At 42.8% G+C, this 27,235-nt stretch overlaps 1 protein-coding gene and 2 pseudogenes across 1 annotated transcript; 1 reads left to right on the top strand and 2 right to left on the bottom strand.

Annotated features, from left to right (window-relative positions):
* Positions 1-1,661: 1,661 nt before the first annotated feature.
* Positions 1,662-4,715, bottom strand: LOC121502806 (uncharacterized; annotated as a pseudogene).
* A 3,244-nt stretch (positions 4,716-7,959) lies between these two features.
* On the bottom strand, positions 7,960-17,382 carry LOC108080192 (uncharacterized; annotated as a pseudogene).
* A 5,670-nt stretch (positions 17,383-23,052) lies between these two features.
* On the top strand, positions 23,053-26,970 carry LOC121502805 (uncharacterized). Its single transcript, XM_041776540.1, has 3 exons — positions 23,053-23,434; positions 24,456-25,635; positions 25,791-26,970. The coding sequence occupies exons 1-3, from the start codon at positions 23,053-23,055 to the stop codon at positions 26,968-26,970; spliced, it is 2,742 nt and encodes a 913-aa protein (XP_041632474.1).
* Positions 26,971-27,235: the final 265 nt, after the last annotated feature.

Below are 27,235 nucleotides of genomic sequence, written 5' to 3'. Positions count from 1 at the left end.
GTAGCAAATCGGACGCCAGCAACTATAGAGGAATCTCTAAGTTGTCGGCAATTCCAAAACTTTTCGAGAATGTAATTACTCCTCACTTGCAGCATTTATGGAGACCCGTAATTTCTCCATGTCAGCATGGTTTTATGAGGCGAAGATCGACCACTACAAATCTCCTGGAACTCACCTCCTTCGTTAATAGAGGTTTCCAACGTAACTTTCAAACCGACGTGATTTACACAGACTTCAGTAAAGCTTTTGACTCGGTTAATCACTCTCTTCTTGTAAGGAAGCTTGACTTAATCGGGTTTCCTGTCGATCTTCTTAAATGGATTTTGAGCTATTTGAGTAACAGAACTCAAAAGGTTCTGTTTAAAAATGCTCTATCCAAATTCCTCAGAGTCACTTCTGGCGTCCCACAGGGTAGCCACCTCGGCCCGCTGCTATTTACATTGTTAATCAATGACCTCCCGCTGGTTCTAACGAATTCTAGAGTACTTATGTACGCTGATGACGCTAAGCTATGCTTGCAGTATAAGGACAGCTCTTGCCAGTCAGACCTGCAATCGGATCTTAATAACTTTCAAGCATGGTGTCGTGCTAATTTATTACATCTCAATAGCTCTAAATGCAAGCTGATGACATTTTCACGTGACACTCCCCAGTTTGCCACTTATACGCTAAATGATTGCGCTCTTGAAAGAATATCTCTTGTTGATGATTTAGGCGTTCGCTTAGATCCTAAACTTTCGTTCTCTGAACATATTTCGTGCATGGTTAATAAAGCCAAAGGCATGCTCGGTTTTATTAAGAGGTGGTCGAAGGAATTCGATTCCCCTTATATAACGAAGACCCTTTTTACTTCGTTAGTTCGCCCTATATTGGAGTATGGTTCATGCGTCTGGAGTCCTCAATTCGGAATCCATATTAACCGTATTGAATCTGTACAAAAGAACTTTTTACTATCCGTCCTATTCAAGTAGACTCCTATTAATTAACTTACCCTCCCTAGCTAACCGTAGAACGATGCTTGGTGTCGTATTCCTCCATAACCTAATAAACGGTGATGTTGAGAGCCCCTTTCTCTTAGGGCAGCTCAATTTCCACGTTCCCCGACTAACATCTAGAACCCTTATCCCTTTAGTAGTAAATCACTGTAGGCGGGAGTTTGAAGTGCATGAACCCTTTAGGGTTTTATGTACGGATTACAACCGCCTCTCTGACATTATAATTCGTAGCGATAGCCCTTCTGTACTAAAAACTTTAATACTTGTTGAGTTAGCTCGTAGTGTATCACCGTAGTCTAATGTTGCATGCGTTCTTATTTATTTATCGTAGTTATTATTTAGTTACATTATATTATTCTTTTTATATTTACTTTGCATGCGTTTTTATTTATTTATCGTAGTTATTATTTAGTTACATTATTTTATATTTTTTATATTTATTTTGCATGCGTTTTTACTTAATTATTACTATTTTTATTATATTATATTTTTTGTTCCCCTTATTAAATTTTGTTCTCTTGTAACGTTTCCCCGTTCTTTTCTTCCTTCATTCACCGCGTCTATCTAGTTCGCGATTCGTGCCGTACGTCACACGGCTGCGCCCCTCGGTCGGTTGGGCGGGAGGTGGAAAAAAAAAATAAGGCAGACTGCCTGCACCATTTTATTTCAGTTCTCACTTTCATCTATCGCCAGCGGGACGATGCCGTGCGCGGTTGTGTGCCCCAATGGCTGCGTCGTCGGCTGAACGGGAACGAGGGCAGTTACAGAGCGTGTCGTAGTCGAGGGCTGCAGCGCCGTCAGGTGGTTCGAGCCCATCTCCCGGAACTCGCGAATGTGCTGGGTGGTGTAGCTGCTCTGTATCCACTCCACCTGCTGCACACAGTTATCGTGAATGCGGTGCATTTGCTGGGCTCGCGCAATCGCTCCAGCTGCTGGCTCTTGTACGTCTCGATGCCGTCCAGCATTGCGTAGATTTGACGTGGCTGCGGCGACTTCTTGTTACGATTGGCGTAGCAGTAAACTCGGTCAAAGATGCCCCAGCGGGACAGGCATATTCTCAAGCCCTGAACAGTCAAAGTGAGCAGCAGGAAGGCGGTGGCCAGGGCAGTGCCAAATAGTATGCTGCCAATCTTCACCCGGTAGAATACAATGGGATCGATGTACAGTCTGCATTTTTTAATGCCAAAATTTAACACAACAAATAATGAAGGCATACCTCAATCCTGCAGAGGCTTGCCCATCACATTGAAGGCATAGCAGGTGTACAGGCCGCTGTCTGTCTGTCTTCTGGAGATATTGTGCACAAGAAGAGATCCATTCTCCACGAGAACTACGCGCTGACCTACCAGACTCTGCTGGCGTGTCAGGTTTAGCGACTGAATGTAACTTTCATCCATTAAAGCGGCCAACTCCTGAGCACTTGGCGGTTGGTGGTCGTCCTCCTTGCTATCAATGATAATGGGCCGCTTGTCCGGGTCGGCATGGTGTCGAAGAATCTTATTGCGGGGAGTAACCTGAAAAGATATAAGAGATAATTTGTTAATGTTTGTTAATGATCTTTGTTGATTTCAATTATACAAGTGCCGTATTGGCACTTCAACGCCTCGATCTGGTCGTCGATGCTCTCGTACGAGTCCAGCGGTGTTTGGCTAGGATTTGGGCTATTGTCCAGTCCCTGAGAGTGAGCCTGACGTCACAGACTGGTGCTGCCATTGACCAGCCAAGCAGTCAGCCAGTACATGCTGCAGTCGCACTGGTACTCGTTGCCCAGTATGTTGAGTTAATGCAGCCACCGGAGCTCCTTCAGGTCCTCGGGCAGTGATCCCAGATGGTTCCCCCGCACATTGAGCCGTTGCAGTCGCGACAGCCCCGAGATCTGTGTGGGCAGCTGCAGCAGTCCGTTTTCGGCCAACAGTAGCTCCTTAAGGTTCCGAGTATTGGCGAACAGAGTCGCGGGCAGCTGCGTTAGATGCGGATTCTGCTGCAGGGAGAGGTAACGCAGGCGATGGAGTATCGACTTGACGAAACCTGATATCCAGTTGGAGAACTGCTCAATGGGGGTCTCATCGATGCGCAGCAGCACCATGGAGCGCTGCGCCTGAAAGAGGCCGCTGGGCAGCTACCTGAACGAGATCCAACTGCTTGCAGAACATGATTGATGCTGGAAGATGATGGAGGGTAGGCCCCAAATAAGAATCTATAAAAAGAAAAAAGCGTCGTCAATAAAATTTTAATTTTATTTAAAAGAAATGTGTCCACTCATTTCCGCACCACCATTGAGGCAGAGTGATTGGCGCGTTTTTTTTAAAGTGGTATCCCCTGTAGGCCTACTCCACTTATTTAAAATTTAATTTAATTTGGTATATATATTTTTACTAGTATATCTAGAAATTGACTATTATTTTATTTTTTGAACTAGTGTTAACGTGTATATAATTTTTGAATTTTTACTAGCATAATTCCAAATAAAATTGTATTTTATTTTTTGAATTCTTTACTAGTGTTAACGTGTATATTATTTTTGAATTTTTACTAGCATAATTCCAAAAAAAATTTTATTTTTTTTTAAATTTTTTACTAGTGTTAACGTGTATATTATTTTTGAATTTTTACTAGCATAATTGCAAATAAAATATTATTTTATTTTTTGAATTTTTTACTAGTATGTGTATATTATTTTTGAATTTTTACTAGCATAATTCCAAATAAAATTGTATTTTATTTTCTGAATTTTTTACTAGTGTTAACGTGTATATTATTTTTGAATTTGTACTAGCATGATTCCAAATAAAATTGTATTTTATTTTTTGAATTTTTTACTAGTATTAATGTTTATATGTTGTATATTTATTTATTTTTTTTAACTTTCTAGGTTGCTATGCACATTACACAATTTATAAATTTATTTTTATAATTTTTGAAAACACATTGACTACAAATGATTCGCTATCATGTGTTACATGATACAAGAGTATCGAATAATATATGCTTGCCACAATGCAAGCAAGTTTTAGCTAGGGAATCACTTAGTCCAAGTAATAGGCTAAAAATTTCCTTTCTAAACAAATATGCTAGCTGCAAATTTGTCAGGGGGTTATTCTCTAAGTGACGTTTTGCGAACTGAAGTACAAAAATGCGATAATTATACTCGTCTTGTTGAATATCGTGCTTAATAGACACGCAAGTATAAGCCATTTTACTTATACGTTACAAAATATCTTTGTAGTATATTTTAAACTTTTCAGCCATTGGTGTTTGACCGAAAGGATCTACAAATATAAACTCTTGTTTAAGAGTACCCTGCAGTACCACATTTCATCAATAGGCCTATTCATCAACAATTCATCAACGCGCCGACTGCGAAGTCGACAGAATCGACGCTCTGCCGATTGCTACTTGAACCCGAACTCCCTTCGGATACCCGAACTCCCTTCGAGTCCGATTTGTTGGTGCATGTCCAAAAAAAACAAAAACAATTTGCATGGGCTTCGTATATTGAAGTCCGAAACAAACTAAGAAACGCAACTGTCCCGAAAATTAGAGAGAGATGGTGATAGAGCGAAAGAAGGGGGAAAGAAATGTTCGGTCTTCCGTTTTCGGTTTCGTCTTGCTTCTTCTTATTCCCTTTGCATTAGAAGTTGAAGTGTTCTCCACTGCAGAAGTGTCGCGTGTTAAAAATATTAAGAAATCAAATAATTCAATAATTACGTTCCGGGCCATATTGGAATATAAAAAAAGGTGAGTAAAAAGATTGTTCTTAATTAAATAGAGGCCTATAAATGTACATATGTACATATATTATTTTATTTATCATATGTATGTATATAATATATTAATATATTATATTTATATATGTATGTATGTATTTTCTTTTCAGACTGCAGTAACGGCCAATATATTGAAACGAGGCTCTTTTGGGTAATTTTTATTTAATTAAATTATATTTTCCCTTGATTAATTATAATTTTTTCTGTAGATGCAATTTCCCAAGTGACTAAAACTGAGCCTCCAGAGAAGATACTGCGCAATAAATTTGGTCTTCATGAATAAAAAGCGGAACACCAAGGATCAAAAAGACCTTAAGGCCTTTTAATATATGGATGTTTAATCTTAATTTTTTATATTTGTGTTTTAGTTTTGGTATAGAATTAGTAAGAATAAATAATATTAATAAAAATTAATGAATTGTTGATGAAATGTTGATGAAAGGCTGTTGAATGTTGATGAATTGTTGATGATTCATCGATTAATTGTTAATGAATTATTGTTGATGAAAGCCTAGGACATGCCAATGTTAAATTCATCAACAGTTTGTATGGCGATTCATCGATGAATCATCAACACCCCTTCGGCTATTGATGAAACGTTTATGAATTGTTGATGAATGGTACTGCAGGGTAGCGTCATCATGGTTATATATTAAAGCAGTTAAAGCTGTTAAAGTTATAGAGCCACTGTTTGTTCTGCAGTGTAAGTATGTCACCCAATTCAAGAAGATATATAAATTGATTTAAATTCAATGTATGTATGTACAGACTCAAACAGAGTCTTACAACTTAGCACGTAAAGAGGAATATTTTTTGTTAAATTCGTACCTGCTTTAAATGCTTTTTTGAGATAATTTTTTTAAGTTCTCCTCCATTTTAAATGCGTTAACCATACAAGAGTAAGAATGTTCTAATTGTATCAAAGAATTTAAATTCGAATCAATTGTTCCTTGTGTGTTATTTAAATTCGATTCAGACAGTATTAAGGCCTGAAAAATCTCCTTTGAATAACCTTATTTTGAGTTTTTTGTTGCCTTTTTTCTGCCAACTCTCTTTAACAGTTGACAATTTTTATTTGATAACATATCGGCGTACGTTAATTTTTAATTACCCTTTTTTATTTTTATTTTTATAACTTTGTTAACACTAAGCGAAAACCCAATTTACATCCTTCATCGCTTTCATTCAAGAACGCTACAGCAAACTCTGATCAGGCCATCGCCGATCTCTTTGCCGAGTTTTTCAAAACTACGTATTGTTCCTCAAATAGCTTAGATCAGACTTACTCTTTTGATTTGCCCAAGTCGAACCTAATTTTCAGTCCTATTTTAACCGAAAGCTCCCTTAGTTCGGATCTTCATCGTGTAAAACCAGTTTACTCACCGGGTCCCGATGGAATACCAGGCTGCGTGTTCAGGTATAGTGCCGGAGCTCTGTGCAATCCCCTTCTGAAATTGTTTACCTTATCTTTAGAAACCTCAGAATTTCCCCTTATTTGGAAGGAATCATTTATCATTCCTCTCCACAAAAAAGGTAGCAAATCGGACGCCAGCAACTATAGAGGAATCTCTAAGTTGTCGGCAATTCCAAAACTTTTCGAGAATGTAATTACTCCTCACTTGCAGCATTTATGGAGACCCGTAATTTCTCCATGTCAGCATGGTTTTATGAGGCGAAGATCGACCACTACAAATCTCCTGGAACTCACCTCCTTCGTTAATAGAGGTTTCCAACGTAACTTTCAAACCGACGTGATTTACACAGACTTCAGTAAAGCTTTTGACTCGGTTAATCACTCTCTTCTTGTAAGGAAGCTTGACTTAATCGGGTTTCCTGTCGATCTTCTTAAATGGATTTTGAGCTATTTGAGTAACAGAACTCAAAAGGTTCTGTTTAAAAATGCTCTATCCAAATTCCTCAGAGTCACTTCTGGCGTCCCACAGGGTAGCCACCTCGGCCCGCTGCTATTTACATTGTTAATCAATGACCTCCCGCTGGTTCTAACGAATTCTAGAGTACTTATGTACGCTGATGACGCTAAGCTATGCTTGCAGTATAAGGACAGCTCTTGCCAGTCAGACCTGCAATCGGATCTTAATAACTTTCAAGCATGGTGTCGTGCTAATTTATTACATCTCAATAGCTCTAAATGCAAGCTGATGACATTTTCACGTGACACTCCCCAGTTTGCCACTTATACGCTAAATGATTGCGCTCTTGAAAGAATATCTCTTGTTGATGATTTAGGCGTTCGCTTAGATCCTAAACTTTCGTTCTCTGAACATATTTCGTGCATGGTTAATAAAGCCAAAGGCATGCTCGGTTTTATTAAGAGGTGGTCGAAGGAATTCGATTCCCCTTATATAACGAAGACCCTTTTTACTTCGTTAGTTCGCCCTATATTGGAGTATGGTTCATGCGTCTGGAGTCCTCAATTCGGAATCCATATTAACCGTATTGAATCTGTACAAAAGAACTTTTTACTATCCGTCCTATTCAAGTAGACTCCTATTAATTAACTTACCCTCCCTAGCTAACCGTAGAACGATGCTTGGTGTCGTATTCCTCCATAACCTAATAAACGGTGATGTTGAGAGCCCCTTTCTCTTAGGGCAGCTCAATTTCCACGTTCCCCGACTAACATCTAGAACCCTTATCCCTTTAGTAGTAAATCACTGTAGGCGGGAGTTTGAAGTGCATGAACCCTTTAGGGTTTTATGTACGGATTACAACCGCCTCTCTGACATTATAATTCGTAGCGATAGCCCTTCTGTACTAAAAACTTTAATACTTGTTGAGTTAGCTCGTAGTGTATCACCGTAGTCTAATGTTGCATGCGTTCTTATTTATTTATCGTAGTTATTATTTAGTTACATTATATTATTCTTTTTATATTTACTTTGCATGCGTTTTTATTTATTTATCGTAGTTATTATTTAGTTACATTATTTTATATTTTTTATATTTATTTTGCATGCGTTTTTACTTAATTATTACTATTTTTTTATTGTATTATATTTTTTGTTCCCCTTATTAAATTTTGTTCTCTTGTAACGTTTCCCCGTTCTTTTCTTCCTTCATTCACCGCGTCTATCTAGTTCGCGATTCGTGCCGTACGTCACACGGCTGCGCCCCTCGGTCGGTTGGGCGGGAGGTGGAAAAAAAAAAATAAGGCAGACTGCCTGCACCATTTTATTTCAGTTCTCACTTTCATCTATCGCCAGCGGGACGATGCCGTGCGCGGTTGTGTGCCCCAATGGCTGCGTCGTCGGCTGAACGGGAACGAGGGCAGTTACAGAGCGTGTCGTAGTCGAGGGCTGCAGCGCCGTCAGGTGGTTCGAGCCCATCTCCCGGAACTCGCGAATGTGCTGGGTGGTGTAGCTGCTCTGTATCCACTCCACCTGCTGCACACAGTTATCGTGAATGCGGTGCATTTGCTGGGCTCGCGCAATCGCTCCAGCTGCTGGCTCTTGTACGTCTCGATGCCGTCCAGCATTGCGTAGATTTGACGTGGCTGTGGCGACTTCTTGTTACGATTGGCGTAGCAGTAAACTCGGTCAAAGATGCCCCAGCGGGACAGGCATATTCTCAAGCCCTGAACAGTCAAAGTGAGCAGCAGGAAGGCGGTGGCCAGGGCAGTGCCAAATAGTATGCTGCCAATCTTCACCCGGTAGAATACAATGGGATCGATGTACAGTCTGCATTTTTTAATGCCAAAATTTAACACAACAAATAATGAAGGCATACCTCAATCCTGCAGAGGCTTGCCCATCACATTGAAGGCATAGCAGGTGTACAGGCCGCTGTCTGTCTGTCTTCTGGAGATATTGTGCACAAGAAGAGATCCATTCTCCACGAGAACTACGCGCTGACCTACCAGACTCTGCTGGCATGTCAGGTTTAGCGACTGAATGTAACTTTCATCCATTAAAGCGGCCAACTCCTGAGCACTTGGCGGTTGGTGGTCGTCCTCCTTGCTATCAATGATAATGGGCCGCTTGTCCGGGTCGGCATGGTGTCGAAGAATCTTATTGCGGGGAGTAACCTGAAAAGATATAAGAGATAATTTGTTAATGTTTGTTAATGATCTTTGTTGATTTCAATTATACAAGTGCCGTATTGGCACTTCAACGCCTCGATCTGGTCGTCGATGCTCTCGTACGAGTCCAGCGGTGTTTGGCTAGGATTTGGGCTATTGTCCAGTCCCTGAGAGTGAGCCTGACGTCACAGACTGGTGCTGCCATTGACCAGCCAAGCAGTCAGCCAGTACATGCTGCAGTCGCACTGGTACTCGTTGCCCAGTATGTTGAGTTAATGCAGCCACCGGAGCTCCTTCAGGTCCTCGGGCAGTGATCCCAGATGGTTCCCCCGCACATTGAGCCGTTGCAGTCGCGACAGCCCCGAGATCTGTGTGGGCAGCTGCAGCAGTCCGTTTTCGGCCAACAGTAGCTCCTTAAGGTTCCGAGTATTGGCGAACAGAGTCGCGGGCAGCTGCGTTAGCTGCGGATTCTGCTGCAGGGAGAGGTAACGCAGGCGATGGAGTATCGACTTGACGAAACCTGATATCCAGTTGGAGAACTGCTCAATGGGGGTCTCATCGATGCGCAGCAGCACCATGGAGCGCTGCGCCTGAAAGAGGCCGCTGGGCAGCTACCTGAACGAGATCCAACTGCTTGCAGAACATGATTGATGCTGGAAGATGATGGAGGGTAGGCCCCAAATAAGAATCTATAAAAAGAAAAAAGCGTCGTCAATAAAATTTTAATTTTATTTAAAAGAAATGTGTCCACTCATTTCCGCACCACCATTGAGGCAGAGTGATTGGCGCGTTTTTTTTAAAGTGGTATCCCCTGTAGGCCTACTCCACTTATTTAAAATTTAATTTAATTTGGTATATATATTTTTACTAGTATATCTAGAAATTGACTATTATTTTATTTTTTGAACTAGTGTTAACGTGTATATAATTTTTGAATTTTTACTAGCATAATTCCAAATAAAATTGTATTTTATTTTTTGAATTCTTTACTAGTGTTAACGTGTATATTATTTTTGAATTTTTACTAGCATAATTCCAAAAAAAATTTTATTTTTTTTTAAATTTTTTACTAGTGTTAACGTGTATATTATTTTTGAATTTTTACTAGCATAATTGCAAATAAAATATTATTTTATTTTTTGAATTTTTTACTAGTATGTGTATATTATTTTTGAATTTTTACTAGCATAATTCCAAATAAAATTGTATTTTATTTTCTGAATTTTTTACTAGTGTTAACGTGTATATTATTTTTGAATTTGTACTAGCATGATTCCAAATAAAATTGTATTTTATTTTTTGAATTTTTTACTAGTATTAATGTTTATATGTTGTATATTTATTTATTTTTTTTAACTTTCTAGGTTGCTATGCACATTACACAATTTATAAATTTATTTTTATAATTTTTGAAAACACATTGACTACAAATGATTCGCTATCATGTGTTACATGATACAAGAGTATCGAATAATATATGCTTGCCACAATGCAAGCAAGTTTTAGCTAGGGAATCACTTAGTCCAAGTAATAGGCTAAAAATTTCCTTTCTAAACAAATATGCTAGCTGCAAATTTGTCAGGGGGTTATTCTCTAAGTGACGTTTTGCGAACTGAAGTACAACAAGAAAGGAAGCTAACTTCGGCACGCCGAAGTTTTTATACCCTTGCAGATTGTTTTTGATGTTTGTATTATAGACTTAAATGCTGAAAACACACACAAAACAGAGTTTTATTACATTTTACCTATACTTATGTTTACAGTTGACAGTTAAAGTTTTAAATTCCGAGCTTTACATCTACCGATCGCTTCTATGGCAGCTATATGATATAGTTGTTCGATTTTCATAAAACTTATACTAAAATTCTGAAATAATATCAAAAGCTCATATCTCAAAGTAGATGAAAATACGTTGAAAAACAAAGAAGTTATAATTATTTCTATTAATTTCCCGATCGTTCCTATGGCAGCTGTAAGATATAGTCCACCGATTTTCATAAAATTTAAACCAAAATTCTGAATTAATAACAAAAGCTCATATATCAAAGTAGATGAAAATACGTTGAAAAACAACGAAGTTATATTTTTTTCCTATTAATTTCCCGATCGTTCCTATGGCAGCTATATGATATAGTCGTCCGATTTTCATAAAATTTTTACCAAAATTCTGGAATAATATAGAATGGCTATATCTCAAAAATGATGCAAAAATATTGGAAAACAGCCAAGATATAATTTTTTTTCTAAAAATTTATCGAACATTTGTATGGCAGCTATATGATATAGTCGTCCGATCCGGCCCGTTCCGACATATATAGCAGTGAGAGTATATAGAAGACTATGTGCAAAGTTTCATTCAGATAGCTTTAAAACTGAGGGACTAGTTTGCGTAGAAACGGACAGACGGACGGACAGACGGACAGACGGACAGACGGACATGGCTAGATCGACTTGGCTGTTGATGCTGATCAAGAATATATATACTTTATAGGGTCGGAAACGTCTCCTTCACTGCGTTGTAAACTTCTGACTGAAATTATAATACCCTGCAAGGGTATAAAAATGCGATAATTAGGCTACAAACATAGTGCACGCTGAGACGAAGCTGAAAATTAAGACGAAGCTGAAGACGAATTGCTTGCGATGCGAGTAAGCTAATAGGTTGCATAGTGGAAGACGAATTTGTTGCGATTTTGTGATGTTAGTCGCTATGGATTTCTCATCAACATCCAATTCCTTTGAAATATCATTCCAATTCTGGTCCACAATATGCCTATTGTAGTATAGTTTATTCTGCTGGTCCCATAAACATTGTTTTTTAAAAACGGCTGCAATTAATTCATCATTTATTATAGACATTTATACAAAACATGTGCTTCAGGAAAATCGCAAGTCACAAGTAAATTGCAGTGTTGCCAAATGAAAATTTGGCTCTCCCCCTATCTCAAAAAGTTGAAATTTTCCCCTAAAAATTCCAGTTTTTCCCCTAAAATGTAAAAAAAAGAAGAAGAACAACTCAAAATAGCAAGCGATTCGTCTTTAAAAACAGTACTGCTCCGTTTGAAGCTGATCGCTTGCGTTTCGTCTTCATCTTCGTCTTCGTCTCAGCGCGCACTATGTTTGCGGGCGAGCGAATTCATATGAATTGTTCTGCACTGTTTTTCGTCTTCAGCTTCGTCTTCATTTTCAGCTTCGTCTCAGCGCGCACTATGTTTGTAGCCTTATACTCGTCTTGTTGAATATCGTGCTTAATAGACACGCAAGTATAAGCCATTTTACTTATACGTTACAAAATATCTTTGTAGTATATTTTAAACTTTTCAGCCATTGGTGTTTGACCGAAAGGATCTACAAATATAAACTCTTGTTTAAGAGTACCCTGCAGTACCACATTTCATCAATAGGCCTATTCATCAACAATTCATCAACGCGCCGACTGCGAAGTCGACAGAATCGACGCTCTGCCGATTGCTACTTGAACCCGAACTCCCTTCGGATACCCGAACTCCCTTCGAGTCCGATTTGTTGGTGCATGTCCAAAAAAAACAAAAACAATTTGCATGGGCTTCGTATATTGAAGTCCGAAACAAACTAAGAAACGCAACTGTCCCGAAAATTAGAGAGAGATGGTGATAGAGCGAAAGAAGGGGGAAAGAAATGTTCGGTCTTCCGTTTTCGGTTTCGTCTTGCTTCTTCTTATTCCCTTTGCATTAGAAGTTGAAGTGTTCTCCACTGCAGAAGTGTCGCGTGTTAAAAATATTAAGAAATCAAATAATTCAATAATTACGTTCCGGGCCATATTGGAATATAAAAAAAGGTGAGTAAAAAGATTGTTCTTAATTAAATAGAGGCCTATAAATGTACATATGTACATATATTATTTTATTTATCATATGTATGTATATAATATATTAATATATTATATTTATATATGTATGTATGTATTTTCTTTTCAGACTGCAGTAACGGCCAATATATTGAAACGAGGCTCTTTTGGGTAATTTTTATTTAATTAAATTATATTTTCCCTTGATTAATTATAATTTTTTCTGTAGATGCAATTTCCCAAGTGACTAAAACTGAGCCTCCAGAGAAGATACTGCGCAATAAATTTGGTCTTCATGAATAAAAAGCGGAACACCAAGGATCAAAAAGACCTTAAGGCCTTTTAATATATGGATGTTTAATCTTAATTTTTTATATTTGTGTTTTAGTTTTGGTATAGAATTAGTAAGAATAAATAATATTAATAAAAATTAATGAATTGTTGATGAAATGTTGATGAAAGGCTGTTGAATGTTGATGAATTGTTGATGATTCATCGATTAATTGTTAATGAATTATTGTTGATGAAAGCCTAGGACATGCCAATGTTAAATTCATCAACAGTTTGTATGGCGATTCATCGATGAATCATCAACACCCCTTCGGCTATTGATGAAACGTTTATGAATTGTTGATGAATGGTACTGCAGGGTAGCGTCATCATGGTTATATATTAAAGCAGTTAAAGCTGTTAAAGTTATAGAGCCACTGTTTGTTCTGCAGTGTAAGTATGTCACCCAATTCAAGAAGATATATAAATTGATTTAAATTCAATGTATGTATGTACAGACTCAAACAGAGTCTTACAACTTAGCACGTAATGAGGAATATTTTTTGTTAAATTCGTACCTGCTTTAAATGCTTTTTTGAGATAATTTTTTTAAGTTCTCCTCCATTTTAAATGCGTTAACCATACAAGAGTAAGAATGTTCTAATTGTATCAAAGAATTTAAATTCGAATCAATTGTTCCTTGTGTGTTATTTAAATTCGATTCAGACAGTATTAAGGCCTGAAAAATCTCCTTTGAATAACCTTATTTTGAGTTTTTTGTTGCCTTTTTTCTGCCAACTCTCTTTAACAGTTGACAATTTTTATTTGATAACATATCGGCGTACGTTAATTTTTAATTACCCTTTTTTATTTTTATTTTTAATTTTAATTTTTTAAATACCCTTTTTTGGTTTAGCTTTAATAACAGTACCATGAGTCAATGGGGAACGTGAAAATTCTGGATGTGCAAGTTCAAGTTGCCGCACCACAGAGTTTGAAAAATCATTCATTTTACGAATGAATCTACCAAGTTTTAGTCCCTGCTTATTTTTTATAATACTGTGTTTTAGTGTCTTAAACATGGACTCTATTGGACCATTGCTGGGTCTTTTATTGCTAGGATCAATAAAAATTCCAATTATATTGGTCCAAAATGGCGCAAAAACCATATATTTTCCTAAAATAAGATTTACCATTTTTGGATGATGAAATTGGTTTTCTTCGCCGATTTTTGATTCCTCTGAAATTATTTTTAATACCTTAGATGTAATTATCGTAAATCGTTGCTAAAATTCACTCTTACCAGCAATGGTATTAAGTGAATAATCACTATTCTTTTTAATTGGCTTGGCATATGTTTCATGCTCTGCCAAATCAAAAGCAGTCGAGGTACTACCTAATAAATATGAAGTAGCCTCTTGTACCTTTCTGTTTATGACTGGAGAAAGAAGAATGGTTACCACGTTGAAGAACCACTTCTCTAAGTCACTGACAGTAATTATATTAAAGGCCACACCTAAGGCATTTCTTTAAAAATCCCTTAATGCAACGTTTGCCAATCCAACAGTTTTGTCTATGTCGGAACACATTATTTTTGGATAATGACTCGTACAAAACTGAACGCATACTGCAGAAAATATTTCACTTTTTTGATAAAAAAAATTAAAACACATGGTATTATATGACATCCAAGTCATTAAATTCCTTTAGAACCGCTTGGATGATTGCAAAACTAACATCTGTTATAATGCGTTTGCATATTGGCAGCTTGAATTTATTTTGTACACAAAACCTATTTAGCTCACATAGAAAGAGACCTATATCATACGCAGAGTGGTTGGACAGAATAGAATTAGCCACGGAATACACCATTTGATGATCTGGTCTGTGTGCCACCAATGAGTAGAGATACATTCTTTTCCCTGCACATTTCATTGGCAGCACTACACCTCCTGTTGCATCTATATGCAACGTATACAACGTATACAGACTGATGTGGTTTTTGTTCCATAAAAACACCTCAAGCTTCGTTGATAGATGCTGAATGTAGTGTCCAAAATTGTTGCACCTCATTTCAAATGCATCCTTAAATGGATCTTTTTCGAAGTCCTCTTTTGCATTTTCTTCAGAAATTAAATTTCTATAATATGATAAATTATCATTTATCATTTGGTCATTGCCAACTAATGCCCTATTTGTACTTGCTTTCTTTATTATCTTATTTCTAAATGCGAAAGCAGTGCTGCCCTTAATTTCTTTTTTGGCAAGAAACCGATTTATGGCCCTACACTGTTTAGTCTTTTTTGAATCAATGGAGTGAGTCAAGTTTTATTTATGCAGTGTCCTCTTTTCAATAAAATTGTAACACCGACTTTAAATTAGGATATAGTTTTTTTCCATCGACTTTTAACTTGTAACTTAATTTTACAAAATATATATGTAGCTTATTCCAAACGTGTCCGATCAAAGCGAGATTCTGGCGGCGACTGCCTAACGAAGAGTTGCCAGAGCTTAACACTACAGTATTCTTTGTAGTATTTAAAAGAGGGAGCCAGAAACTAGTAGGTGAGACCGCTCCTGGTGACTCTGGCCACTCCATCAACACTACCGGATCCCACATTCGGCCTTCCTGACGTTTCATTCGACCCGAATGGTTTCATGTACTCTGCAACTGTCTTGGTTCTATATGGCCCTTCTCCTTGTCCGACTCTTTCAACTTCATAACGCCCATGATTATTAATCTTTACTACCTTATAAGGACCTAAGTACTTTCCTTTCAACTTTAAGCCTGTTCCATACTGGGTGCGTTTAATAGCTACTAAGTCATTTACTGCATACTGGCTTTCTACTCCTGGGCTCAGTGTTATTAATCGTCTGTTGTACCTTGCCAACCTCCTTATACCAGCATCCTGGACTCTCCTCACTCAGTTTAGATAACATTGGAACCACTATCTTGTGCATACGCTCTACCTGTCCATTACCTCTGGGAACTCCTGTCGCAATTAGCAAGTGCTGTATCTTCTCCCTTTCGCAATACTCCTTAAACAAGTGTGAAGTGAAAGCAGCTCCTCGATCCGATATGGGTTACCAAAAATGACTGACTGACGCTCCAAGCCACTCAAAACTTCTTCAACCCCAGTACTTCGTGTAGGATATAACCATACGTACTTAGAAAAGGCATCCACTATTACGAGAATGTGATTATAGCGCTTTTTGGTCAACTCCATCGGGGCAACACGATCTATATGGTACGTAACCAACGGCTTGTCCCCTTTATCGATTGGTGTAAGGAACCCTTCTTGCCTACCAGCTTTGGCATTCACTAAGATATACTCGACGCAGCTCTCAATGATTCGTGCTATCTTCTCTTTAGCCTTCTGAATATAGTACGACTTTTCGACCAACTCCTGAGTCTTTTTTGAAGAAAAGTGACCTTGCTTGTGCGCATTTCGAATGATCTCGTCTTCCATAAGCGATGGCACTACTAGCAACTCCTTATTCTGATCCTTGAATAAAATTCCGTTGGATATATAAAAATCTTCTTCTTGTCTCAACAACACTCTTCACTGCCCTAGTCCAATCATCCGTTTGCTGTGCTTCTCTTAAGCGATGTATTAAGCTATCCGTCACAACAAAACAATACACCCTGCTCAACGCATCCACATGTCTCATCTTGCTACCTGACCTATGTTCGATTTCATAGTCGAAATCTTGCAAGTACATTGCCCAACGCGAAACTCTAAGCGGAATCACTTTCTTTTTCATAGTCATGGCAAAAGCATTGCAGTCTGTCACTATTTTGAATCTTTTGCCAAGAACGTAGACCCGCCACTTTATCAAAGCTCCGATAACTGCAAGAACTTCAAGTTCATAAGAATGATACTTCTCTTCGCAAGGTTTGGTCTTCCGACTCATGTAGAAAATTGGGTGCCACAAACTATCTTCTCTGCCTTTCTGAAGTAACACGGCTCCAAATCCGAATTTTGAAGCGTCGGTATGAATTTCCGTTTCAAGTGTAGGGTCATACAGTCTCAGAACGGGCCCACTGATTAACGCAGCCTTTAATTTTTCAAAAGCTTCTACCTGCACTTCTTTGAACTCAAACTTTGATTCCTTACGCAACAAATCAGACAACGGCTTTGCAATACCTGCGTAGTTTTCAACGAACCTTCGAAAATACGATGTCAAGCCTAAAAATCGTTGGATTCCCTTTTTATCACGAGGAATAGGAAAATCAGCAACCGCTCTAGTTTTCTCCTCACCTGGTTTGATTGTACCATTTTCTACAATGTATCCAAGGAAATGTACCCTCTTCTTCAATAACTGACACTTGCTCCAATTTATACGCAAACCGTTTTCTTCTGCCACTTTCAAAACTCGCCCTAACTTCTGCACGCCCTGTTCTACATTTTTGCCTGCAATGATCACATCATCCATGTGCACTACTGCATTGTCGTTTTTTATCAAATCCCTTAGGACAGCCATTATGAACCTGGTAAACACTGCTGGAGAATTTGTGATACCGAAAGGTACAAACATGAACTCATACTGCCCACTCATGGTAACAAACGAAGTGTACTTCTGAGATTCTGGTGACAAAGGAACATGAAAGAATCCATTGGTCAAATCCAGTGTTGTGAAAATCTCTCCACCTTGCAGTTTTTCAATAACGTGTGACGTTTAACGCACAATCGAACTAAATAAATAGAAATCAGAACAAGAATAAATAAATAGAAATAAGAACAAGAATCAATAAATAGAAATAAGAATAAGAACAGACACCTGGAGTCACAAAATACAAATAAACACATGAAGTCACAAGAGATGTATTAAATAATAAGAAATAAGAATAAAACATGAAGTACAACAAAGACAAGAATAAAATGAAGTCAAAACCCACCGCGAAGAGCACCAGTTTAATTCAAATGCGCGCGCGCGCCATGAGCAGAGACAAAGGGTCACACTGGCCCGCTAAGGGTCTGGCCACACTATTAGGGCCACACTTCGGGTGCGACAGCCACACTCGATCGCTCCAGAGCCCTATATAAGGCGAGCCTCAGCCCTTGGAAGGCATTCAGTTTTCGGCCAGCAATCGGCCAAGTCCTCTACAGGAGCAAGGGTAAGCCAACAGGAAGGAGCCGCCTAAGGAGCAAGGACGAGTAAGGTATATTGGTAATGTGGTAACTAATAGTTGGACCCCGGCCATACCTTACGTATATAACTTGTGGAAGACCTTAGGGCCTCTCTGTACGTCTCAATATTGGAAGACCTAAGGGCCTCCCTATAAGTCTCTATATATCTCGGTAGACCTTAGGGCCTCCGTGTACGTCTCAATATTGGAAGACCTAAGGGCCTCCCCATAAGTCTATATCTATCTCGGTAGACCTTAGGGCCTCCGTGCACGTCTCAATCATAGAAGACCTAAGGGCCTCTAACAACTTCTCAATCTTAGAAGACCTAAGGGCCTCTAACAACTTCTCAATCTTAGAAGACCTAAGGGCCTCTAGCAACTTCTCAATCTTAGAAGACCTAAGGGCCTCTAACAACTTCTCAATCTTAGAAGACCTAAGGGCCTCTAACAACTTCTCAATCTTAGAAGACCTAAGGGCCTCTAACAACTTCTCAATCTTAGAAGACCTAAGGGCCTCTCGCAACTTCTCAATCTTAGAAGACCTAAGGGCCTCTAACAACTTCTCAATCTTAGAAGACCTAAGGGCCTCTAACAACTTCTCAATCTTAGAAGACCTAAGGGCCTGTAGCAACTTCTCAATCTTAGAAGACCTAAGGGCCTCTAAAAACTTCTCAATCTTAGAAGACCTAAGGGCCTCTAACAACTTCTCAATCTTAGAAGACCTAAGGGCCTCTAACAACTTCTCAATCTTAGAAGACCTAAGGGCCTCTAACACTTCTCGATCTTAGAAGACCTGAGGGCCTCTAACAACTTCTCAAGCTTAGAAGACCTGAGGGCCTCTACAAACCTCCCCTATTAGAAGACCTGAGGGCCTCTACCAACTTCTCCTCTTAGAAGACCTGAGGGCCTCTAACCAACTTCTCGATCTTAGAAGACCTTAGGGCCTCTACCCACTGATCTCTTGGTGGAAGACCTCAGGGCCTCCGCATATTTCACTAACTTGAAAGACCTTAGGGCCTTCACCGATTACTCTCGCTCATCTAGGAAGATAGACCACTCGAACAACAGCACGGGAACGGGCCACGGACCCCAGGGCGACGGAACGCATCTCGAAAAGGACGAGCGGACGGCGGACCACCAGGCGACGAAACGCATCCGAAGAAGGACGACCCGAGCCGGCGCACGGCGAACTGGAGCAGATATTCTCAATTGCCAACACCAAAACCCCGTCTTACCTCTTTGTACCCTTATCTACAATAAATTGTTTAGTCCAAGTATAACCTAACTATCGGCCTTCTCCTCTGGAACCCGGATCGAAAACTTCCTTACAGCAACCACCTCAGACAACAAATAAATATCTGAGACGAACCCTGGCCATCCTTGAGCCCCGAGGTATGACTAACCGTCACAGTGGCGCCCGAGCAGATTGAAGTGGTTGCAAGGAACAGACCGACACCGGCAGAGTTATGTCAATCTGGGTATACCTAGCGCCGAAAAACGAACTTACGGAATACGCGGAAGAGTTCGGATTAGACACGTCAGGGAAAAGCGAAGAGCTAAGACGACTACTGGCAGCGTTTGCCAAGAAAACGGATCATAACGAAGAGGTCAGACAACGGCTCGCCGAGCTAACGATAAGGTACAAGAGGGACAAAAGTCCGACAAGAGATATCATACCGGAAATCGTAATTTTCGAGGAGGAGGAGCAAGGACAGCAAATCGCCGGACCAGCGGTGAGATACAGAAGGAACAAAAATCCGGCAGAGATAAGACCGGAAAGCAGAAAAGAGGACCAGAGCAGCGAGGAAGAAGCAACAACAAGCGCAAAAGCTCGGATCAGAGCAGTGAAGAAGGAGAAGCTAAACGGAACGATGGAAGGAGAAAAGGAAAGAAAAATGGAGTGGAGGATGGAAACAGAAGTGGTTAACCGAGTACGGAGCTGGGGAATCCGATACCAAGGGACAACGAACCCACTGGAGTTCTTAGACAAAATGGAGCAGTGGGCGTCCGGATACGGTATTCAGGAGAACCAGCTCATTCAAACCATGCCGTACATATTGGAAGGAGCCGCCATAGACTAGTGGAACACCACGCCAACCGAAATAAACACATGGAAGCAACTAACAACAGAACTGCTGGAGTACTTCCTACCTCCAAGGTACGAGGAACAACTAAGAACGCAGATCGCACAGCTTAAACAGCGGGATTCAGAACCGGTGAGGGAATACGCTATGGGATTAAGAAAGCTGATGCGATTCACGAAACTGTCAGAAGAGGAAAAACTCGACCGCATATTTAACAACTGTAGGAGCAAGATCAAGCTCTACACGCGGAGATCAGGATTTAGGTCGCTGACGGAGTTCCTCAAACTGGCAGAGGAAGTAGAAGAGATCGAGGCAGCGGACCAGACGCGACACAACCAACCGGCACAGCAGCAAATACGGCCGGAAATTTGTAAGCGATGCGGCGGGACAGGCCATGCGGCAACCCGCAACGGTTATTCTGCTGGGTCTGTGGAAGAAACGACATCAGAACAACGGAATGCTGCAGAATGGAACCGGGAAACGCAGGAGGCCTGAGCAGATAAAGCTTGCAGCTCAGGCGACAAGACTAGAGCCAGCACCAGGAAAGCAGCTGAGTTGCGACGGGTACCAAATAACCGCACGCATCAGGGTCGGGAGCAGAACGGCGAAGGGAATAATTGACACCGGAGCGTCCCGTAGCGCGATAAGTATGAATAGGTACCAAGACCTCAGAAAGCAGGGCAGGTGGAGCGGAGCCAGGGCCGAAATCATGATGGCTAACGGATCGAACCAGAGAACAGTAGGAATGTTCACAGCGGATATCCAATTCGCGGGGAAGGCATTTAGCCTGACATTCCTGATTCTGAAACAGGTCGCAGGCGGAATCTTGTTAGGAATGGATTTTCTAGCCGGGGCTCACAGCCTACTACGGTGCGGGAAGCTGGAACTGGAAATAACAGCCATAGAGGACAAGGGGAGTGAGATGGACCCGACAGCCAGTGGAGCCGACGAGGAGATGCCAGAACCATCGGACGCGGAAGTGCAAGCGTTCCTGGAGAGTCAAAGGCAAGTATTCGAGGGGTTGCAGGGAGTGAGTAACATTACGAGACACGCAATACACTTAAAGGACGACAGACCTATAAAACAACGGTATTATCCACGGAACCCGAAGCAATAAGCGATAATTAACGAACAGGTGGACGAGTTGTTGGCATTAGGGCTGGTGGAGCCATCGCACAGCCCATATAGCGCACCCGTAGTGTTGGTAAAACAGAAAAACAACACGTGGCGGATGTGCATAGATTATCGACTGTTGAACGAAATAACGGAGAAAGACGCTTACCCGGTACCAAGGATGAACTATATACTGGACCAATTAAGGGAAGCAAAGTTCATAAGTACGATAGATCTGAAATCCGGGTACTGGCAGATACCAATGGAGAAAAACAGCCAGCAGTACCGGGACGGGGGCTATTCGAGTGGAAAGTAATGCCACTCGGATTGACGACAGCTCCAGCGACGTTCCAGCGGGCACTAGACACAATAATAGGCCCATAAATGGAACCATTTGCGTTTGCCTACCTAGATGACATCGTGGTCATTGGACGGAGCAAACGAGAGCATCTGGAGAAGCTGGGGGAAGTGTTCAGAAGACTGCAAAGGGCGAACCTAAAGATAAATCCAGAGAAATGTCAGTTCTTCCAGAAAGAACTGAAATATTTAGGACACGTGGTGACCGACAGAGGAATCAGAACGGACCCTGAAAAAATAGCGGCAATCCAAGAGCTGGCGGCACCGAAAACAACGAAGGAGGTGCACAGTTTCCTAGGGATGGCGTCATGGTATCGAAGGTTTATACCTAACTTCACGGAACAGGCCGGAGCGCTCCAAGACCTCCTGAAGAAAGGAAAAAAGTTTGAATGGGCCGAGAAGCACCAAAAGTCGTTCGACAGTTTGAAGGAAAGTTTGACAAGAACTCCAGTACTGTCATGCCCAGACTTCAGTCGTAAGTTCAAACTACAGACAGATGCCAGCGACTTAGGGATAGGCGCAGTACTAACGCAGGAGGGAGAAGACGGAGAACACGTGATCTCGTACGGCAGCAGAAGGCTAAGTAACGTGGAACGGAACTACAGCGCCACCGAGAAGGAATGCCTTGCGATATATTGGGGCATCAATAAGTACAAAATGTACTTAGAAGGCTACCAATTTGTGGTGGTTACGGATCACATGGCACTGAAGTGGCTTAATTCAATAGAGAGTCCGTCAGGAAGAGTCGCTAGATGGGCGTTAGGTCTCCAACCCTTTCAGTTCGAGGTGCAATACCGAAAGGGAAAATTGAATGCGGTAGCAGACTCACTATCAAGAGCACCAAGAATCGAACTAAAAGCCATCAAGGAGGCAAAGGACTGGCTGGAACAAAAGCTCGAAGAAGTAGAGAACGACCCAGGAAGCATAGAGTTCAAGAAAGTGGGAGATCGACTCTATAAATTAGGCGGTGATAGCGAGGACTCACAGCCATGGAAACTATGCGTCACAAAGGAGGAGATACAACAGGTGTTGGCAGAGAACCATAGCACGGCAGAAGCAGGTCACTTAGGCATCTACAAAACGCTGAAACGGGTCAAGCAACGATACTTCTGGCCACGACTGGGAAGGGACGTAAGACGGTTCGTCAGGGAATGTTAGTGTTGCCAGCGATACAAAGTTTCCCAGCAAAAAACAGCAGGAAAAATGTTGACAAGGATCGCGGAGGCACCCTGGGAGACGATGTGTGTCGATTTTGTCGGACCACTTCCCCGCACTAAACACGGGAATACCACGTTGATCGTAATAGTGGACAAGTTCTCGAAATGGGTAGAACTGGCTGCAATCCGACAAGCAACCGCCGAGGCGTTCTTAAAAGTCTTCAGAGAAAGGGTAATAGCGAGAGTTGGAGCGCCAAAAATACTGATCTCGGACAATGGGGTCCAGTTCACGGGGCGGAAAACGAAAACCGCTATGGAGAAATGGGGCGTGCGGCAACAGTTTACAGCACCGTACACGCCTCAGGAAAACCCAACAGAACGCACAAACCGCACCGTAAAGACGATGATAGCGCAACTGGCGGAGCAGGAGCCTACGAAATGGGATGAGCACCTACCCGAACTAATGTTGGCATACAATAGCAGCACGTCGGAGTCAACCAAATTCAGCCCGGCACAGCTGATATTCGGGAAGGAGTTAAGGCTACCCAACACAGTATTCGACGCCGTAACAGCCGGATCAGGGCTGACGGGGGAAAATATAGGTACAAGATGGAAGAGGCTGAACAACCTGAGGGAAGAAGCCACGGCAAATATGCAAGAAGCGGCGGAAAAACAAAAACAGCACTACAATTTACGTAAGCGGGAGTGGAAGTCGACGGTAGGGGACTGGATATGGTGCAAAACACACCCACTATCCAACGCAGCAGTCCAGTTCAACGCCAAACTCGCGCCAAAGTATGACGGGCCATGGAAGGTAGGAAAATTCATATCCCCGGTCATAATACACGTACGAAATCCAAAAACCCATAAAACAAAACGCGTATACATTGGGGACACAAAACCACATCTGGGGTACGAATCAGAACCATAAAACACAACACAAAATACCCATAACACAACACTAAAACACACACACAACACAACACTAACCAAACCACATCTGACAACACTAAGGCTACAAACATAGTGCGCGCTGAGACGAAGCTGAAAATGAAGACGAAACTGAAAACGAAAAACAGTGCAGAACAATTCATATGAATTCGCTCGCCCGCAAACATAGTGCGCGCTGAGACGAAGACGAAGATGAAGACGAAACGCAAGCGATCAGCTTCAAACGGAGCAGTACTGTTTTTGAAGAAGAATCGCTTGCTATTTTGAGTTGTTCTTCTTCTTTTTTTTTACATTTTAGGGGAAAAACTGGAATTTTTAGGGGAAAATTTCAACTTTTTGAAATTTTTTAAGGGGGAGAGTCAAATTTTTATTTGGCAACACTGCAATTAACTTGTGACTTGCGATTTTCCTGAAGCACATGTTTTGTAAAAATGTCTATAATTTAAAAAACAATGTTTATGGGACCAGCAGAATAAACTATACAATAGGCATATTGTGGACCAGAATTGGAATGATATTTTAAAGGAATTGAATGTTGATGAGAAATCCATAGCGACTAACATCACACAATCGCAACAAATTCGTCTTCCACTATGCAACCTATTAGCTTACTCGCATCGCAAGCAATTCGTTTTCAGCTTCGTCTTAATTTTCATCTTCGTCTCAGCGCGTACTATGTTTGCAGCCTAAGGTTTAAACATTACAAAACACTGAACAGAGGCCAATTCAGCAAAAGTAAAAAATCTCTTCGAATTTTAATTACAGGGAAGATGCAGCGGCTCCAGGAGAGCATGAAGCGGTTCCGGCAGCGCCACGCAAGCCTAGCAGCAGCTGCCAGAACGGTGTCAATGGTGGAAGCATCGGCACTGCCAGGGGGCACACGAAAGAGGACGGCGCCAGCAAAGATGGGCACAGCGAACGAGGAGACAACGGCAGCACCAGGGAGAAAGCGGATTGCGCACACGCCGCCAGTGACAGCAGAGGCAGGAGAGCGAGGCCGGGAACAGCCGGTGCCCAAAATGCGCCCAGTGCATACTCTGCGTCGACAAGGAGCAGCAGACACCGACAGTATGGATGAAGGATGCTACTGCCCAAACAGAGCCCTGGCGAAGGCTGAGTCAGCCAAATGGACTACCAGCAACTGCGCCTGCCCCTACACCAACTGGCGCAGCGCAGCAGGGAATCCCGAAAGGGCCCAAAAAGCCCCGGAAAAAGCCTCAAGGAGCCCAGCCAGAGCCCGCGGAGGCCCACGTTGCCGCCCGGACTCCGAGAACCCCGGAAAACCCGCTGGTGAATGGGAGGTAGTTGCCAAGAAGCCGAGGGCAGCGCGCCGTGGACGTCCTGATGCTGTCATCGTGCAGGCAAACGGCAAGTCCTACAGCGAGGTGCTAGCCATGGTGACCAGGAGGGGCGACAAGCAGCTGTCGGCCCTGGGTGCCTGTGTCTCCAAGGTCCGTCGCACTAACAACGGCAACCTGCTCCTGGAGGTGGCCAGAGGGAGCGTGGAGAGCGCCGAGACCATGAAGGAGAGAATCGAGAGGGTGCTCGGTGACTCCGCGACTGTTCGTGCGTCGACGGAGAGCACGAAAGTGTTGGTTTTGGAGATACGAAACATCGACTCCATCACCTCGAAGGAGGAGGTCTGTGCCGCTATCGCCGGCCAGTTCAATTTCGAAGTTGGACGTGTGAGAGTCCGGAGCATGCGCCGCGGCCACTCAGAGACGCAGCAGGCGGTGGTCAGTCTGCCCATCCCATTGGGCAAGGCAGTTTTGCAGCGTGGCGAGGTGCGTATCGGATGGTCGATGTGCAGGATCCGGGAAAGATCCGGTCCACCGAGGTGCTTCAGATGCCTGGAAACCGGGCACATTGCGATCCACTGCAAGAACCCGGTGGATAGGAGTGCCTGCTGCATCAAATGCGGAGAGTCGGGCCACAAAGCAGCCAGGTGCGCCAGCGAGCCCTCTTGTTTCCTTTGCAAGGCGGCCGGAAGTAAGGACACAACGCACCAGGCAGGCGGCAGCGGCTGTCCAGCTGCTGGCGGAGGGAAAGGGAATAAACCAACCATATGCAGCTAATCCAGTTAAACCTGAATCACTGCAGGGCCGCGCAGGATCTTCTGACGCAGACGGTGCGCGAACGCGGCTCAGAGGTAGCTATCCTCAGCGAGCCATACAGGATAGGAAGCAGCCGGGACTGGGCCACGGACCGTACTGGCAAAGCGGCCCTATGGCTATGCGGAGCGGGTGCGCAGCAGATGAGCGACATCAAGGCGACTGACGGCTTTGTCAGAGCAAATGTTGGCGGTACGTGGCTATACAGCTGCTACCTGGCGCCCAGCCTTTCGCTGGAGTCCTTCGGTCGGATCCTGGATGAGTTGAGCATCGACCTCCGGGGTCGTAGCAACGCGGTGGTCGGTGGCGACTTCAACGCCTGGGCTACCGAATGGGGATCTTCTCGGACAAACGCAAGAGGCCGCGCGGTGCTGGAAACCTTTGCCTCGCTGGACGTCGTCCTCTTGAATGAAGGCTCCCGGCAGACCTTCAGCAGGGCAGGCGCGGGATCTGTCATCGATCTCACTTTCGTTAGCAGTGCGCTGGCCCGCCACGCCTGTTGGAGGATCGGGGAAGTCTACACTGCCAGCGATCATGAGGCCATCGAATGCACGCTAGGGTTGGGCGGCCGACCCAGTGGCACCACACCTCTACCAAGAAGGGCGTTCCGGCAGGACACCTTCAGACCTCGGGCCTTTGTAAGCGCCCTTGAGGGATTCTCAGTGGACGAAGCGGACGGAGCTAACGGGATGGCAAACAAGCTTGCTGACGCCTTGGAAAACGCTTGTGACCAGAGCATGCTCCAGAGGAGGCCATTTCGAGGAAACCACCGCCCGGTTTTCTGGTGGAGCGAGGAGATCGCTGAGCTACGCCGCATCTGTCACCGCTCCAGAAGACTGCTTCAGCGAGCAAGAAGCAGCCCGCTCCTTGTGGAACGTAGCGAGCGATATAAAGCGGCGAGAAAGGCGCTGAAGATCGCTATTAGAGACAGCAAGCGGGAAAGCTTCCTGAAGCTGTGCGATGCCACCGAGGATGATCCATGGGGAGGCGCGTACAAGATGACGGTGAAGAAGCTCAACGCGGGGGGAAACGCCCCATTCGACCCGGAGGCACTGGAGGGGATCGTCAAAGCCCTATTCCCAGATGGTCAGCCTGTCGGAAACTTCCCAAGAGCTGAGCCAGGAGAGTTCCGCAGCGTCACGGAAGCCGAGGTACTGCAGGCTGGCTGAAACATAAAACCCAAGAAGGCGCCGGGACCCGACGGGATTCCTAGCAGAGCGACAAAGCTGGCTCTAGCGTTGCTGCCGGAGCAGGTGGCCGGGCTTTTCAACAAATGCCTCCAGGAAGGTACGTTCCCTGTAAGGTGGAAACGGCAACGGCTGTTATTGCTGGCCAAGCCAGGCAAGCCACCAGGAGAGGCTTCCTCCTACAGGCCAATCTGCCTGCTGGACATAGTAGGCAAAGTCTTCGAGAGGGTGATCGCAACCAGGATGA

This window comes from Drosophila kikkawai, chromosome 2L, assembly GCF_030179895.1.
Source record: "Drosophila kikkawai strain 14028-0561.14 chromosome 2L, DkikHiC1v2, whole genome shotgun sequence".
Lineage (NCBI taxonomy): Eukaryota > Metazoa > Arthropoda > Insecta > Diptera > Drosophilidae > Drosophila > Drosophila kikkawai.
The sequence above is the reverse complement of the archived record's forward strand: the minus strand, read 5'-3'. Positions and strand labels throughout refer to the sequence as shown.